Here is an 18,785-nt window from a genome sequence, read left to right as displayed (position 1 = left end):
CGTTCACTCCGCGCCACCCCAGCGTTCACTCCGCGCCACCCCAGCGTTCACTCCGCGCCACCCCAGCGTTCACTCCGCGCCACCCCAGCGTTCACTCCGCGCCACCCCAGCGTTCACTCCGCGCCACCCCAGCGTTCACTCCGCGCCACCCCAGCATCACTCCACGCCACCCCAGCATCACTCCGCGCCACCCCAGCATCACTCCGCGCCACCCCAACATCACTCCGCGCCACCCCAACATCACTCCGCGCCACCCCAACATCACTCCGCGCCACCCCAACATCACTCCGCGCCACCCCAACATCACTCCGCGCCACCCCAACATCACTCCGCGCCACCCCAACATCACTCCGCGCCACCACATTATCACTCCGCACCACCACATTATCACTCCGCACCACCACATCATCACTCCGCACCACCACATCATCACTCCGCACCACCACATCATCACTCCGCACCACCACATCATCACTCCGCACCACCACATCATCACTCCGCACCACCACATCATCACTCCGCACCACCACATCATCACTCCGCACCACCACATCATCACTCCGCACCACCACATCATCACTCCGCACCACCACATCATCACTCCGCACCACCACATTATCACTCAGCATCACCACAGCATCACTCAGCACCACCACAGCATCACTCAGCACCACCACAGCATCACTCAGCACCACCACAGCATCACTCAGCACCACCACAGCATCACTCAGCACCACCACAGCATCACTCAGCACCACCACAGCATCACTCAGCACCACCACAGCATCACTCAGCACCACCACAGCATCACTCGGCGCAACCCCAGGTTATAGGTGTCACATTTGCAAAAGTTATAACTATCGGCATTGTAAATGAAAAAGCTATTAATTAGGCTATTTTCAAAACCAACACAAATAAAAACAAATTGTCATTTACAAGAACAATAGCAAAAACTTTCCTAATGCGAGACCTATTGCATTGCAAATGCTTGTTAAAGCTTTTAGCCCTTGTGCATGTCCATTTTGAAATTGGGTCCACATTCAAATGACTCAAAGGGTAAGACGAATATGCTACTTACGAGTATGCATCTGTTCTTGGCATGTAGGGCTGCTGACATTCATATCTGTGCATAGATCGCCACCTAGTGTTGGGTCCAGATGATTACATATTGTTGTCCTGGAAGAGTCTTCGAAGTATCACGAGATAGGTGGCTCCTCCCCTGCTCTACAGTGCGCATGGGCATCCTCTCCATCCTCAGATTGTTTTTCGCCATTGTGGCAGAGATGGAGTGTGGTACAGTAAGTGATGACCATGCTAAGAGTAATTCTGAGTGCTGCAGCCGCTACAGGCGCCAGGGAGGAGGGCGGGCAATATGAATGTCAGCAGCCCAATATGCCAAGAACAGATGCATACTGCTGAATTCATATCTGTGCATAGAATATATAGCAGTCCCTCCATTAGCGGCGGTTTCCTGTGCCAGCTGCAGCAGTCTCAAAAAGTGTTTTTAGAACAGCCTGCCCTACAGCCGCCTGCTGTTTGGAGTGCACATCTACACAGTAGTGTTTGGTAAATGTAAATGTATGGCAGACCATGTGGCTGCTCTACAGATTTCCTAAAGGAATGTTTCCAAGGAAAGCCATGGATGCCCCTAACTTTCGTGTTGAGTGGGCTCTTGGGGGAATCGTTAATGTGCGCTTAGCCTTTTGATAGCAAATTTGTATGCACTTAACGATCCACCTGGCTATACCCGCTTTTGAAATGGGGTTGCCTTTGTGTTGTGGTGAAAAGGCAACAAACAGTTGTTTTGTCTTTCTGAAATCTTTTGTCCTATCTATGTAGTACATTAGAGCTCTTTTGACGTCTAGTGTGTGGAGCATTCTCTCAGCTACTGAATCAGGATTCTGGAAGAACACTGGCAGTTCTATAGTTTGATTCATATGGAACTGTGAAACCATTTAGGCAGAAACTTAGGGTTAGTGCGTAGTACCACCCTGTTGGAGTGAATCTGTATGAATGGCTCTTGGATAGTTAGTGCCTGAAGTTCACTAACTCATCGTAGCGATGTGATTGCTATTAGGAAAGCCACTTTCCACGTTAAGAATTGAATCTCGCATGAGTGCAGAGGCTCAAAAGGTGGGCCCATCAGTCTGGTAAGGACCACATTTAGGTTCCATACAGGTGCTGGTGGGTGTCTGGGAGGAATAACTCGCTTGAGTCCCTCCAGAAAAGCTTTGATGGCAGGCACTCTGAAAAGTGAGAGATGCTGCCTGTTTTGGAGATAAGCTGCTATTGCGGATAATTGCATACATATGGAAGCGTATGCTAGATTGCATTTGTATAGATGTAATAGATAACAGATGATGTTGTGAGTAGATGCATCTAGCGGATTGATGTGGTTGGCACAATAAATAACAAAACGCTTCCATTTCACCGCATAACATGCTCTAGTTGTGGGCCTCCTTGCCTCCCTTATAATATCCATACAGTCAGGAGGCAGGTTGAGGTAGCCAAATTCTAAGACCTCAGGAGTCAGATCGCCAGTTTGAGCTGTTGCGGATCTGGATGCTGAATGTCGCCGTGGCTCTGCGTCAAAAGCCTGGGTGTGAGGTGCAGCCTTTGATGCGGTACCACGGAGAGTTCTAGAAACGTGGTGTACCATGGTTGGCGTGCCCATGTTGGCGCAATCAGGATGAGAGTCATCGAGTGTTGCCTCAGTTTGCGTGCCACTAGCGGTATTAGCAGTGCTGGGGGAAAAGCGTACACAAATATGCCTGGCCAGTTCATCCACATCGCAATTCCCTGCGACTGTGGGTGTGGGAACCTGGCGGCACAGCTTCGGCATTTTGCGTTTTCCCTTGTGGCGAACAGGTCTAGCTCTGAATGACCCCAGTGCTGGAAGTACGGTTGGAGTACTGATGGATGTATCTCCCACTCATGCATCTGATGGCTGTGCCTGCTGAGCAGGTCCGCCATCTAATTGTCCTTGCCTGGGAGGTGTTCTGCCATGAGGAAGATGTTTCTCTGAATGGCCCACTTCCACATGCTCTGAGCCAGATGAGACAACTGTGGAGAGTGTGTACCTCCCTGCTTCTGTATGTAGTACATGGCCGTCATGTCCGTCCGGATCAACACTACTTTGTTGCACAAATGTACCTTGAATGCTTTCATTGCCATGAAGATCGCCATCAGTTCCAGAAGGTTGATGTGCATCTTTTTCTGCTGTGCTGTCCATTGTCCCTGAACTGTGTAGTGGAGTACATGAGCTCCGCATCCCTGGAGAGATGCGTCAGTCGTCTGTATAATCTGTGGCACAGGCTCGTGGAACGGTCGGCCCTTGCAAAGGTTTTGTGGGTTCCACCAATGCAGAGAGTTGTATGCCCGACCGGTCACCAACACTAGGTCTTTCAATTGTCTGCGAGCCTGATTCCACTGACGTGCTAAGCACTCCTGAAGCGGACGCATGTGTAGTCCCCCGTGCGGGACTATGAAGATGCAGGAGGCCATCATGCCTATCAACTGCATGAACACTTGTGCTGGAAGCGAGTGTTGTGGTTTGAATTTCCGTATCAGCAATTGCATGCTGTTGATCCTCACTGAATTTGGCTGGTCTTTGGCTGCCAGAGTGTCTATTGTCACGCCCAAGTACTGCCGTACGTGGGCGGGCTGAAGGTAGGACTTTGGATAATTCAGTGAGAACCCCAGATTGTGAAGAAGGTGAATGGTGTGGGACATGTGGGTGGCACATTGCTGGGCCGACCTTGCTTGGATAAGCCAGTTATCCAGATAAGGGTAGTCGTTCTGTCTCTGTAGGTGTGCAGCCACTGTCGCTAGGCACTTGGTAAACACCCTGGGTGCAGTTGTAACTCCGAAAGGGAGGACCTTGAACTGATAATGCGAGTGGAGAAGTGTGGCTCAGGGGTTAGAGGCGGCAGACCCGGAAGCTGAGATCGGCCCTGGACCAGGGTTAAATTCCCCGCCTCGGCGGGTCTTGGGCTCAAAAATTCCATGGACTCGATAATTCTCGCTCCGGTGCCTTCTCGACTCACGGGTTCACACTCTGCGACTCTGGGCAATAGCTTGCTTAATCTCCACAACGGCCCCTCGCGGCGGGATGCCTGGCTTTCACCTTGTGGATACCCTGCGGGGTTATCTCACAGGGGAATACCAGGACGGGTTCCCTAAGCAAGCGCCGGGAAACCCACTGCGGGTAGCTGTGCGCTATACAAGTTCAAATACATTTACATTTACATAATGCTGATCCTGAATGGGTGACGGGTGGACCGGTATATGGAAATATGCATTCTTTAGATCTAATGTTGCGAGGAAATCTCCCTGACTGAGTAACGGTAGAACCTGCTGTAATGTGAGCATGTGAAAATATTCTGACAGGATGTACTGGTTTAGGGGCCTGAGGTCCAGTATGGGTCTGAGGGAACCGTCCTTTTTTGGGATCAAGAAGTACAGCGAGTACACCCCTGTACCTTTTTGTTCCACAGGCACGACCTCTATGGCTCCTTTTTGCAGCATGCTGGCCACCTTCTGCTGCAATAACTGTATATGCTCTGCGGCATAGGACGGTGTCTTGGGGGTATGTTGGGTGGAGTGGATGTTAACTCCAGACAATAACCGTACTGGATAAGCTGCCTCACCCACCTGTCTGTTGTGATGGATTTCCAGACCGGCAGGAACTGTTGTAGTCTCCCCCCAACCGGTGTTATATGGTCGGGGGTAGTGACAAGACGTCACTGTTTGTTAGTGGCGGAGGATCGGGAGTTGTTGTTTCCACGACCTCTGCCCTTGGTGCTGTTTCCACGATAGCCACCCCTATTGTTCTTGTTGTAGGTGGTCTGCGTGCCTCCTTTACTGTATTGTGTCTGCTGGGACACCTGGCCTCTGGAAGCTCCTCTATTGTTGGAGCGACGAAAAGAACCACCCCTGAACTGCTGCGACTGTTGAGCCCCCATAGACTTTGCAGTCTCTGTGTCCTTCTTAATTTTTTCTAAGGTGGTGTCTACTTCTGGGCCAAATAAGTAATCAGGGTTAACTGGCTGATTGAGTATGGTGGTTTGTATATCAGGCTTGAAGCCGGAGATTCTCAGCCAGGCGTGTCTTCGTAACATAACACTTGTATTAATCTTCCTGGCTGCAGTGTCAGCTGCGTCTAGCGCACACTTAATAGATGCGTTTAATATAAGTTTCCCTTCTTGTATTAGCATCTCTGCTGCCTCCTTATACTCATCTGGCAAGTGTTGTAACAGGGTCTCGAGTGTATCATAATGAGCCCTGTCATATCTGGCTAAGAGTGCCTGTGTGTTGGAGATTCGCCAGACATTGGCCGCTTGAGCTGCCACCCTTTTTCCTGATGCTTCTAGCACTTTAGATTCCTTGTCAGGGGGAGGAGCATCACCCGTGGTTTGCAAGTTCGCTCTTTTACGAGCATTGGAAACAACCAGAGAGTCCAATGGCAACTGTCCCTTTATATACGTAGGGTCCACAGGTGCTGGTTTGTATTTTTTTTCAATTCTGGGGTTTACCACCCTTGCCCTTGTGGTCTCCTTAAAGATGTCGCCAGCGTGTTTCAGGACACCTTTTAGCATGGGTAGAGTTTTGACAGTTCTCTCTGAGGTTGAGAAGGTGTCAAACAAAAAGTCCTCTTCAATAGTGTCAGCATGGAGCTGGACATCATGATTTTTTGCTGCCCTCTCAAAAAGTGCGTTAAACGCAGCCGTGTCTTCTGTAGGTGAGGTTTTAATAGCATAGACGTGACTGTCCGGGCAGTTTGTGGATCCCCTGGGTCAACAGCGTCTGTCCAGGGTTCAGTGTGGTCTTCTGGATCAGTGTCTACAGGATAACTGTAATCCTCATTGTCACCATCCCCTACATCCACATCTGAATGTGTGGGTGAAAGAGGAGCAGGGTCTTGTCCATATGGTTGTAGAGGTTTAAAAAGAAGGTGATGTAGCAGAATCCCTCTTTTTCTTCAATGGAATTTTATATGACTCCATAGGCTGTTCTGGGGCGATCTTTCGCTTGAAAATGGAAAGTCTACCAGTCTCAGCGTCGATGAATTGCCTCGACTGATCTTCCTGCAGAGGCTGTCGATGCTTGGTGGCCCCTTCTGTAGTTGTAGGCTTTGGCCCCATGGACACCTTCTTGGCCGCTTCGACGCCCGTCTTAGGGGCGAACGCCTTAGGTACCACTGTCGGCGGCAGTGTGAACTTTATTGGTGCCGACGGCTTCGGAGGTTTACTGACCGGCTTCGGGGGTGGAGTGGCCTTCGGTCCGACCGCAATAGCCTTCTCTTTAATGCGTTGCAGCGAGTCCGACACCTGCTTCGAAAAAGAGGCGGATGGTTGTGTTGACTCGACGGGGTCCTTAGATCCTCTGCTAGTTTAGGACTCAAGGTCTTTACTGACCTTTGCTTTGTTGAGTCGACGTTTAGGATAGAGAGGGTTCTGTGTCTCGAGTCCTTTGTTTGTGTCTACGGTCTTCGGCGCCGACCTCTTTGGGTTGATGTCCTTGACCTTTTTCTTTGGTGCCCCGGCTTTCGGCTCGACACCCTTTAGCAACCTCCCCGGGTCGATAACACTTCTGTTTTGTCGGAGCCGATGGTTCAGAAGCCTTCGACCCGACCAAAGTAATGAGTACTTTCGGTTTTGTTTCCGGTGCTTTCGGTTTTGTAGTCACCGATGTTTTTGGTTTCGATTTTGATCGATCAACCGATGGCTCGTTGGAATTGTCTGTAGCCGGGCCTTGAGGCGAGGCTGTAGAACCATGCGTTAGATCTTGGGTAAGGCCATGTGGCGATCCCTCGACCTGAGCCTTCAAGAGTGTTCTAGACTCGGCCCCCGTACCAACGGTTGGGCCTAGCTCCTCGCTCGAGCGATCTTCTACGGCCCCAAGGGCCTCATCGCCGTCTCCTACCTCGTCGACGACGTCTTCATTCTCGACCATTTCTACATCTGCGTCGTAACTGGAGTCGATCTCTGATGCAGGATCAGACAGGGTGTCCTGAACTTCCTGCTCGACTCCATCTTCCTCGGCATCGAAGATGTTCACCGGGTCAGGAGCCGTCTGCTGGGCTTCCTTCCGCGCCGCGCGTGGAAGGAGAATTGTCTTCTTGGATTGGAACTGAGAACAAGCCATACAGCTGGTCTCATTGTGATCCGGAGACAGGCACTTGTTGCACACCGGGTGAACATCGATGTGAGGATACTTGGAGTTGCAAACGGGGCATCTCTTGAACGGGCTCCGTTCCATAATGGATCGTCGATAAGGCCTCTGGCGTCGACCGGGCCTTAGTGCTGAATAGCCACGCGGCTCTTCTTGACATCCGGCTCGAAGATAGAGCTGGAACAAGTACTGGGCACCGATCGCAAAGACAATACCGACGATAACTAGAGGCCTTTTTGCCAAATATAAAGTTTTCTATTGATTCCGAACTTGAGTTAACAAATATACATCAGAACCCAATGGCGGAAAAAAAACAATCTGAGGATGGAGAGGATGCCCATGCGCACTGTAGTCCAGGGGAGGAGCCACCTATCTCGTGATACTTCGAAGACTCTTCCAGGACAACAATGTGCAATCATCCGGACCCCAACACTAGGCGGCGATCTATGCACAGATATGAATTCAGCAGCCCACATGCCTCGAACATCTGTCTACCCCAAATCAGTGCAAATTCTATCCCCCACTCCTTACATGTGGAATAGCTGACGTTGTGGTGCTTGCATCTTTGGCCAGGTTCTATTGTACCAATCAACTTTAAACCTAATATCTGAAGACACATTTGACTTTTAACCATGAATATCAAAACACCTGCTCTTTACACTGTAGAATCTGTTTTTCTAAAAACATCTGTTTGCACTATTTTTTATAATAGTGAGTGCAATTGTTTTAGCCATCGTAATCAGCTAATCATTGTGAACACCATATCCACACATGTAGTAGGTTGAAAGCTTTATTTCGACATGCAAAGATATCTTAAACGCATTACATACATTTAAAACTGCAGATCAAAATAGTACAAATGTGTCAGTAATTAAAAAAGAGAAAGGATACCTTCTATACAATAATAAATTAGTTAAAAAATAGATTAAATTGAGATAGACAATCTATTGCAGTGAATCAACCATGTCCACTTCAAAAATTTGGAGATACCACAAACTATAGGAGGGGAAGTGTCAGTTAACAGGATGCGTAGCGCCACCAAATGCTGGCGCATCCCCAAACGTCTGAATAAGGGTTTAAGCCAATGTCTCCTTGGACGAATGTAGTCCGGGCACTCGAAAAGGATATGAGCCACCGTCTCACGCCTTGTGGAGCAAAGGGCACAAAAAGGCGATAGCTGAACTGGCGATTTCCATCTGGAAAGAAGGTCCCCAATCGGGAGAGTGCCTATTCTGAACTTAAAGTAAAGAGCCCTATCCACTGGCATGGTGATCAAATCCAGGTAGGGTTCGTAGGCTACCACGTCTTTAATACTTAAAAATACAGCGGTCGAATTGCAGTGGCGTGGATTGCCGATGAGTTGGCAGGAGACCCAGTCCCAGTACAGTTTTTTTAGGACAGCTTTTGGTGGAGCGAATTTTGTAGCCCAACAGTCCCCCAAACCCAGCTCCCCCAGTAGGTTTTCAGTGTCCCTCAGCCACTTGATCTTGTGCCAGCCCCCCATTCCCATCACCTCGGACAGCCCATCAGCATAAGATTTTAACTCTGGAACCCTCCACAGGCGAGCCCATAAAAGCAAAGGCCGGAGAAGGTCCTGGTCCTTAATCGACTTGCAGCCCACATCCAAGAGCACAGGAACTGTAGGGGTGCTCAAGGGGAGAGCTAATAAGTCTCTCAAAAATTTGCTCTCAGACAGGGAGTCCAAATTGCAGTGGCCCCACAGCTCTGCCCCGTAGAGTGCTGACGTGACTCCTCTTGCTTTATAGATGTCAATTGCAGGTGCCACAAAGTGTTTGGGTGAGGCTCGATATTCCCTTAATAATGCACCCCCTATCCTTTTGTGATTGAGAACCATTTTGTTGATATGTGGCGTCCAAGTCATAGTGTTGCTCAGGCGTATTCCAAGATAGTCGAATTCGGAGACTTTCTCCAGAGCAACTGAATTTAAAACAGGAGGTCGGCCTAGTTTCCGTGGTGGATGCATTATCAAATATTTGGTTTTGTCCACATTGATAACCAGACCCTTTGTCAAGCAGAAATCCTGAAAACGGGTCAAAAGCTTCTGGAGACCCTGGGGGGTCTTGGTAATAAGGAGGGTGTTGTCTGCAAACAACAGTGTGGGGATCCGAACACCCCCAGGGAGGGTGCATCCGCTGGTTCTTGAAGCAAGTGCTCTACCACGCCATTTACATACAGGGAAAATAGGGTGGGAGCTAACACACAACCCTGTCTGACACCCCTGCAGACCGGGATCCTATCAGTCGTTTCCCCATTCTGGCCCCAGCGCACCTGAGCATAATTGTCTGTGTGTGTAATTTGATCAGGAGCGACAGAATGTAGGGGGGAGTCAAAGATCCTGCAGAACCCTCCAGAGTTCCTCCCTGGGAACTAGGTCAAAGGCAGTCTTCAGGTCAATGAAGGCCAAATAAAGCCTGCCTTTGCCCAGCTCCACCACCTTCCAGTGCAGAAGCATTAATCTAAAAACCTGCTCAATGGTGCCCGTTCCTGAGCGGAATCCTGCCTGGAAGTCGGATAGGACCTGGTTCTCATCCACCCATTGGAGGATCCTCCCTAGACTAGCCTTCCCGGCCACCTTTTGCGTCGAGTCAATCAGGCTTATCGGCCTGTAGTTCCCTGGATTGTCCTGACACCCCTTTTTAAAAATGGGGACCACCTCTGCCCGCTTCCAAGATTCTGGGACAGGTCCCCCCTCTAGGATGGCATTCAGGAGGGCGGAAACCAAATTAGCCCATTCAGTCGGATAGACTCTGAGTAAGTCCCCTGGAAGTCCATCAGGGCCGGCTGCTTTCAAGGGAGTCACAGACTTTTTTACATTCTCAACCTCCTGCACAGTGAATGAATCGAGGGTACTATCCCTGACCAAGGTGGAAAGTGAGACTGGCTCATTCAGAGGACCTTCTACTAAAGAGTATAGGGCCCCAAAATGATTGAACCAGGTCTGGGCCGGAATATTACAGGTCCTCAATGTGTCGTCAGGTCTGGTCCTGGATCCCACCAGGTTCCAGAATCCCCTGGCATCCTTCCCTTGACTGGCAACCAAAAGGTCCGTCCAAAACTTTTCCGCCCATTCTTTTTTAGCTATTTGTAGACTCTGGGAATAGAGCTTCCTAGCCTCCCTGATCCTGGCTTTGGGATTTTGACTTGACTGCCTCCACCAACATTTTCTTTCTTACCCTGCATGTATGTGTGTACCACCCCTGTCTTCTCAATGTCCTATTCTTGACCCCATTTTGCCCAGTTGGAACAGTAAACAATTTGGTTAAGGTCGCAGAACTTCCCGGCTACCTCCACAGGCCCGCCCTCAGAAATGGCCAAATTGGTTTGGGCTGAGGCCAAAAGTTGCGTTATAGCTGCAACCTTTTCCGCAGAGAGGGTAAGCTTTGCCCACTTCAGCCTCCTGCCACAATGCGAAATAGATGTTCCCCCATGGCTGGCGGCGGTACGGGGCAAAGAACCCCCTGTGCTCTCAACCCACCAAGGCAGCAGAGTAAGAGAGAGCAAGTTGTGATCGCTCTCAACGGACGGGATAATCACCATGTCCCTCACTGATCTCCACAGGCCCACGTCTAACAAGATGTAGTCAATTCTTGACGTGTGGCCGGGCCTGTTGTATGTATGGGCACCCACCATGTCCGAGCATGACCTCCCATTAAGGGCCCTCTGGTCAAATTCCATGTTAAGGGAGTTAATCTGAAGTATAACTTCAGTCCACCTCTTAATAGGGGTTAGTTCTAGGGCAGGGATCCCCCTCCTATTGTCCTCCTCCTCCTGATCCAGAGTGTCATCCAAGCCCAAGGGCTCGAACGTACAGTTCAAATCGCCAGCGACCAGGGTGCAAGATTTATATGGGGATAACCGTAACAAGCCCTCCAAGAGGGCAATTGTGGGCGACTGACTACCACCCTTGGTGCCAAGAGCATAGATGTTATAGATATTCAGGATGGGACGGCCCCGGACATCTTTTAGTGTGATATTGAGGAGATCAGGAGAATTGGTCTGCTGCTCCTCTACCCTGCAATTCAAAGAAGTAGCCACCCAGATGAGGAGACCACCCGACGGGCGACCCCTCCCTGATTCTGGGTAGACAGCCGGAATAGAGTAGGAAGAATACCCCACCTTGTGGGTGGGCTCCCTACTCCATGTCTCCTGGAAGATGCAGATGGAATATTCTACCGATTCCAGCCACGTTCCAGCTGAAAACCCTAAGAACTGGATCCGTCACAGCTGGGACGTGACCGGAGACGGCATCATGATCGACAACAACACCGACCTGCACGACTGGTCTGCTGCCTTCTCCAGTGCAGGCCTGCCCCCCGTTGGGTGCCCGACTGACCATTGGTGCTGTATAGTTTTCTATTGGGGATGGCAAACTAGTCAACATTTCGATAGGGTGGGGAGGTCCTCCACTATTATGTTCCCCCGACACCAACCCACAGACATCATTAAGTCAATAACCCATAGAGCCCCAGCTCGAACCTGGCCAAACTGCCTGAGGGTAGAACGGAGGCACAACCGGATATAGTGGGCATCCACTAGTGCTATGGCGTGTTTCCCCAAATACTGGCCCTACATGGTTCGTAACGGGACCCGGGAAGAAATAGGTCAGGTCCACCACACTAATGCCAGGCCCACCCACCACCTGATGTTGGTTACAGATTGTGTGGGCTACTTTGGTGTCTTTAAAATTGACAACCACACAATCACCTTCCAATCGTTTCTTGCTATGTCCAACCCAGCCTACCCTGCGGACTCCGAGAATCAACCCGTCCAAGCCCCTAGGTAGCGGTTTGTTGGTTTTTAACCAGTGCAAGGTTTTGTTTTTTAGGGTCTGGTGGGTTTCGAACTGATTATCCTTCAACTGGGGGACATTGAGAAGAACAGCAACGTATGGGTGACACTCAGGGGGGAGATTTACGGGGGGCTCCTGGGAGTTACCTTCAAGGATGTAGCTCCCGAGAGTCCATCTCCCGGATGGTTCTTTATGGGCTTAGCCAGGGGGTCCGGCCCAACTCCTTTGCCACTGGCTATTCCCGGAACAGTTTTTTTTTACTTAGCCAGGTCACTGCCAACTGTTAACTTGGCTTTGTCTGGTTTCTTTTTCTGAGCTTTAGAAGCCTTGGGGGAACTAGCATGGACCTGAACTGCATGGGTGATAGATCCCAGTTTAGCCGTGGCGGAAGCTGGAGCAGTAGGGCTTAAATCCTTACAAGCCACGGCATTAGGTGCATGCGTTGGCGAGGGTGGGGCCTGAACTAAATCTCCCTGTATTCGTTTTCCCATATTCCCACCCAAATTGTGCTCACTAGCTCTAGACTGGAGTTTAATGAGAGTTTTAAGTGAGAAAAAAATATCAAGGGTAGACTGTTCAAATTTATCGAACCGTTCCCCCAGACCCCTAACTTGATCAATAAGTGGGACTAGTAGGGTTTTAAACAGGTCCTCGAGTTGTTTAAGAGAAGCGGGGTCCAGCGGAGCTGGTGGCTTGTCGGGGGAAATGGAGTGTACCTGCACAGCCTTAGATGCCATACTCAAAGAAGAATTCCCTCCTACCATGTCGGGATTCACTGGCGCCAAACCATTGTCTAATTTAGAGCCCGTGCCCCTTAACACTTGCTTCCTAGGGCGCTTATACAATCTAGAGTAACTGCCTTTCCGCGTACTCACAGCCCTTTTCCTCTTGAGGTGATTTGAAGAGACTTGAACCAAGCGGGACAAAGGCAGAACCGGAGGAGAGTCTTTGTGTGGTGGATGCAAGTCCTGGCCATTATCAGGGCAGGAGGGATCAGAGGTACAAGAGCCCAAAACCACAGGACTGGCACCAGAGGATGGCAATTGAACTGCCAAGCTCTCCAGTCTGTCGATGCTTGCTCCTATGGCAGACAGCCGTGGCTGCTCAGCCATGTCAAGACAGGGGGGGGGAGAATCCGGCACAGTAGGAGGTGACAAAATCTGTGCCATAGAGCCAAGAGACGAGCGCCTAGCCGGTAAATAGTCCTGAGAAAGGCGACGTTCCGTCATCACGATCTCCTTTTCTCTCACCGCGGCTACTCTGGTTATAAACTTGTCCATTGTTCCTATGATGGCGCTCCCAGCGACTCCATCACCCCCACCCCTGGGGATTTTCCCCGAACGGGTAGACATGATTAAGACTACTGACTCGCCCAAAGTTCAAAAACCCTCAGGGCCCAAGGTCGCAGATGACAGAGGGATGGCCCAGCCCAGCCACTGACAGCCCCTGACTGCCACAGACTGCCCGCCCTTTGCCCGGGCTTCGCTCGGCGTCCCACACACGTCCCGCTATGCGGCTACTATTCCTTGATAAAGGGCGTTGCGGGCGGGGGGCATGGTGTCCGGGGGCGCGGCGGCAATTGCTGTTGAAGCGCTGAGCCTCCTGGTCAGTGTAGTTGACTGATGCTGCTCCTCCTCCAGCGAACTCCCCGGTGATCGTAGATGGCCGCAGCTCCTCAGGGAACAGGTGAACCGATTTGCCACTGCCTGACTGCGCGAAGCGGCACCCGCGAAGCGGGTGCGGCGAGCGCCAAGGCAAGGCAAGGCAGTCAGCGGTATCCCCTTGGAAGGGGTGAGAGCAAACCTCGGGTAAGAGTCTCAAGTCCCACACGCAGTCTCCCACAGGAACGCTATCCCTGTAGTATTTTTGGAGGCTGGCTCACAAGTCTTCTACTGGACAGCACAGGCTTTGTAAGAAATATACATTACTTGTAGGAACTTCAAATGTATCTGCTCTGGTAACTGCTCTGTAGGATATAATATACCACAATGTAGAACCAAACAATTATCTTTCTACGTCATTATTAATCTTTTTTTTATTACATAAAAACACTATAACACACTGGATCGATATTCCATCTCTGCAGCCACTATATTTATGACAATTTATAACACCTCCATTGACATTCGCTTTGACTACTAAACCACCCTACCCCGGACAAAGATGCTCCAACTTTCAGTCACAGACCAAGTAACTAGTATCCTGCTTAGTGGCAAGCACCTACAATCCAACTTTTGATATTGATAGATTGTCGGCCAGACTGCAAGGATCTGGCGAGGGGTGACCCAACACATTATACTTGTATAATTTCACAAGTTTATAGTTCATAACCTTATCAAAGCCTTTGTTTATGACATTAAGTCTCTTTAGCCACAGCAGCTGAGCTTATTGAGATAACAAAACATCAGTGACCGATATTAACGTCAGTCAGTTAATGAAAACATACTATTGAGACAAGAATTAAAGTTTATACTTATTTACTCCAACTTCTAGAACAGCAGTATACATAAGAAAAACGAAGTAACAAAGCTGAAGTAACGGAAATCTGTCAAAACTAACAGGATCTACACAAGGAAAAGCAGGTTGCAAAAGTACTGTTGAAAATGGAAGGGATGGATAATCGGGTTTGCAATTTCTAGAGAGAATTAGATACAGTAAACATGCAATTCACATGAACTATATTTTAAGTTCTACACCTCAAAAAATATATTATTTACCTTTCATCTTTGTTCTGGCGGATGCATCCTTCAATAATTTCCTTGACCTCAGGAATAGCAACTTTGTCAAAACTGGCTGGTTTCACTCCCTGAATCAGAAATACTAAGTGAGCACAATTGAAAACCAGTAGATCCATCAATACAAGCATGGTATTCGGAGACTCATGAACACAATCATTTAGAAGCAAGCACATTAAATACATTCTACGTACCTGTGTCGAGTGAGTACTCAACACAGAGTGTAGTCCATGAAGATACGTTTCATAAAAGAGCGAGTAAATGTATAAAGCAGTACATGGGCTGTGATATACTTGATGTGTTTAATGGGCTGTGCCTGAAATAAACTTACTACTAGCCAACATTCTGTGACCAAAAAGGTTAGAACGTTTCAAAGTACTGATTAGCATAATGATGCCATCAGAATGTATGTCATGTACCACTTTAACCACTGTGAGGACACTGCAGAAAAAGAAATCTCATGTCAACCAGGAAGGAGCCACCCAGTATTAAATGCCAGTACCTGCAGCAGGACGCAGTGGTAGGTGCAGATTATTTTGAGCAACAGCTAGAGCCACACAGGAACATCACCACACGTGGTCAGCACTCGAACACCCAATGCAGGAGCGGACCTTGAATCTACACAGTTCCTCAGTGCAGTGTCTTACTCAACGATCGATCACCACCCCCTCTCCCAAAGTATCGATTTTTCAAAGGCCCATATGAGCCCATAATCATTCTCCTTCATCCATTCTCCCGTCCTCTCCTTCCATTATGACTATACACTCTATGTACTTTCCCCATCTCCCTCTCCTTAATGACACTCCCCTACCCATCCTCTCTTCTCTTGCTTATTCTCTCCTTGATTCCAACGGACCACGTCAAGCAGAGCAGTGGGTGTTTCGGGATCAATCTTCTGATAACGCCAAACAATGACTTGCATCCAGCAAACATACCACAACTTCAGTCCGCCCTATTTCTTTAGCAAATAGTCTTTCACATCCTGGGGTTTCTGCTTTTAAAACTAAATGCTGCAACGTTTAGGCCATGCACACAAAGTGCTGTTAACTAAGTCACTGGCAGGCGGTGTCAAGTTTCTAAGGAAATAGGACACTTGGAAATGGGGCACTTAGCGTTAAGCAGTGACCTAAACCAAACTGAGAAGAGCAGGCCCTTCACGCAGGTAGCCATATAGTACTATGCACACATTCACAGAATGACTAAAACAGCGTACTCCTGTTTTCTTCGGTTATAGGAGACGGCTAGCATGAGGCTTCTTGAAGCCATCAACACACCTCACAACTGAAAGCTTCCTTGACTCACCTGTAAATGCTGGGACCGTTCAGTGCGTGGTGGAAGAGTCCAAACTTTGAAACACAAAAGCCCTTTCCAAGATTCGTAAATAATCATTCCAAGTATGCTTCCTGGGAGCAAGCAGGCCAGGAATGGGGCAAGGGCAAGGTGAATCATAATTCTCATCTCGCTGGACACTTCTTATTTCTCTTTCCAGAGAAACTTCCAAATGTAACTCCAGGCAGTCAGCATTGGCCATTTTTAGGCTTTGCCCGCGCACAGGCCGCATGGGGAAATCTCTGAAGACTAAAAGCTTAAAGAGATCTTAGAGCTTGCCCATTACTTACCACTGGTTGGCTTAGATGTCACTCTAGTTTCCTTGCTTCTTATTGGTCAGAAGCTCTCTGTTTCTACCTGGTCTTCGAGTTTCTGACCCTGCAGTGGAGCATTGACAAACTACAGTTTCCTGTCTCCAGCAGGTGTCTTTCCACTGGCCACACTCTTCCCGTGATTATTCATTTTCACTTTTGGACCTGAACTCTTAAGAGTGCATGTGTCTGCAGTCTGTCCACTCACCCATCCCCCCTCCCCAACTGTCTGTTTTTCCTAACTTCCTCCCACCAACCATGGTCTTGCGCCAACCCCCACTCCTGCACCCCATCATGTTGCTTGCCTCCCCTCCCGCTGTCAATTTTATTTGTGCCCTCCCACCCTCATGCCTCTGTTCATTGACTGACACAAACTCCCTCCTGGACCCCACTTCATGTTGCTTGCCCACCACGTTCTGCTCCCCCCCCCCAACCCAATCCATCCCCTCCCCAAATCCCCTCTGGCCTCCTATCCTCCACAAAAAAAGAAATTAAGGCAAGTACTCTTGCATCCAGGTTATTGCTTTTTTAGAGATGGTACACAGCAGCACGGGCTGCTGTGCAATACGGCTCAAAGTTACACAAAAAAAAGCACTGTGGCACACTAATGCTGGCCACGCCTTAGCACTTTGTTTTTATTTACTTTAAGCTTTAGCACGGCTATGCAACATATATAAAAAAATTGTCAATATGCCTGGCAAAGGCAAAACCCATTGGCTTTGACAATGCATGTTTTTATTGTATTTACTGGATGAGGGCACTGAAATACTGAGCCAAGATTTGGCCTAATGAAATGCTAAAGATCGAAGGCTTTTATCTGAAGGCGGTAGAGCTGTTGAATAAAAAGAGGCATCAAACTGCCTAAACAGGTAGGGTTGGCAAGTATGGTTTTAGTCTGACCAGAAATGTCATTAGGAGTAAGTGAATTTATACAAATACATTGGCCATTCAAATGTAAAATAAGGCAAACTGACACAGAAATAGTGTTTTGAGTGAAATGTTAAACAGAAAAACATTCTTGTGGTTGCAGGTTCATTAAGAATTATACAATTTGATGTAGTATTAAACAATGTTTCATAAACGGTGAGTGTTTGACCTGGACCTCACTTTGGTCTTCTGACTCATGTTGGTGTCTGACGCCTGACATTTTTTAGGTCTTGCCTAGCGTTGAAGCACATGCGCTGCACGATCAGCGATTACTATTGCCGTTGGGTTGCTTTCGGAAGTGGGGTGGAAGCTCCGCCTCCGCGTTTCATTTGCGCGTGTCATACTTTATGTTAAACGCTCGCATTTCATTTGAAGAGAGGCTTTTTGGTTCCCTCCCCGTCTCTTTTCCGGCTCGCCCACACGGACTGGATATTTGGCTCGCGTACGGTGTCTCGCGTCTTTTCCGCGTTGTTCAACACGCATGGCGCGCTTTCACTTTCAGCAGCAGTGTGCGGCGTTTATTGTGTGTTGTACAACGTTTTACATCATGATGGTGCTTTTACTTTTACAAACCGCAGGGCAACTTTGTTCGTAATAACGTTTTCCCTCTAAGGTGCTTGCAGTTTTGCAAACAGCAGCACAACGTTCTTTAATATGCTACATCAGATTTAAGAGGCAAAGAAACAAGGCGCTGAAGTCCATAGACGAATCTGCTACGAGCGTCGGTCTTTAATGTTTTCCATATAATTAAAGTAGAATATATCTTACTGTCCACAGGGTGTTAGCCGGAAAATGTTTTACCATCACTGCTACAATAAATCATCCCCCAACGTTTATGCTTTGAAGTGCTGGAAGTTTTAGCAGCCTCAGACCCGGAATATCCCTGCATGCCCTCCTTCGAGCGGGCTTGTGTGACTAATATGTGTGCATTCAAGCCGACTGAAGGGGTTATGCCAAAATTACAGTTCCGCAAGCGGGGAAATTGAAGAGTATTTTCCTTGTAACCGCTCCTTGAAAGTTATGTGGCACAGCAGGTAAAGACTGTTTTGCATTAAAGAATCGTGCACTTGAAGGCCGATTTCACGTGGAGAACTGGGAAGAGGCGGTGGGCTTCAATGCGCTTCACGGGGGCAGAACAAACTAATTTTTGGTAGCCGTTATCAGGGGATTGCGTTGCCCATTAGGCAGAATAATGAAGTCCTCGTTATAACAGCTGCACAGTGTTGGTTACAGCGTCAGAATTCCTTTGGTAGGCCCGTATTTGTGTGCATGTTTTTTGAAGCACAACATTTAATGGTAGCATGTGTGACCTATCACCCCTCCCAACTGTAGAACCTTATTGTCAGAAAGCCCTTCTCCAAATATGTAAGCAGAACACAACACTTATTTACTGTTATGTCTCGGAGCAAAGTGAAGCTTATGCGGAGGAGAGTCTGGGCAGGGGCTGCACAACTCAGATTGTGGCCCCTTTGCTACGGTGGGGATCAGTGTTTAGTTGTA

General features: G+C 48.8%; 1 protein-coding gene across 5 annotated transcripts in view; it reads right to left on the bottom strand.

The window, feature by feature from the left end:
* The window catches only part of WNK1 (WNK lysine deficient protein kinase 1), a 1,566,458-nt gene that overhangs the window by 1,016,879 nt on the left and 530,794 nt on the right, over positions 1-18,785 (bottom strand). For all 5 annotated transcript variants that reach the window (XM_086952842.1, XM_086952840.1, XM_086952841.1 and 2 more), the window contains exon 5: positions 14,701-14,789. In XM_086952842.1, the coding sequence (XP_086808968.1) occupies positions 14,701-14,789 (89 nt within the window). The remainder of the gene's footprint in view (positions 1-14,700; positions 14,790-18,785) is intronic.

The sequence above is a fragment of the Lissotriton vulgaris genome, chromosome 1_2 (genome assembly GCF_964263255.1).
Source record: "Lissotriton vulgaris chromosome 1_2, aLisVul1.2, whole genome shotgun sequence".
NCBI lineage: Eukaryota > Metazoa > Chordata > Amphibia > Caudata > Salamandridae > Lissotriton > Lissotriton vulgaris.
Note: the sequence above shows the minus strand (reverse complement) of the source record. Positions and strands in the feature narration are given on the sequence as shown.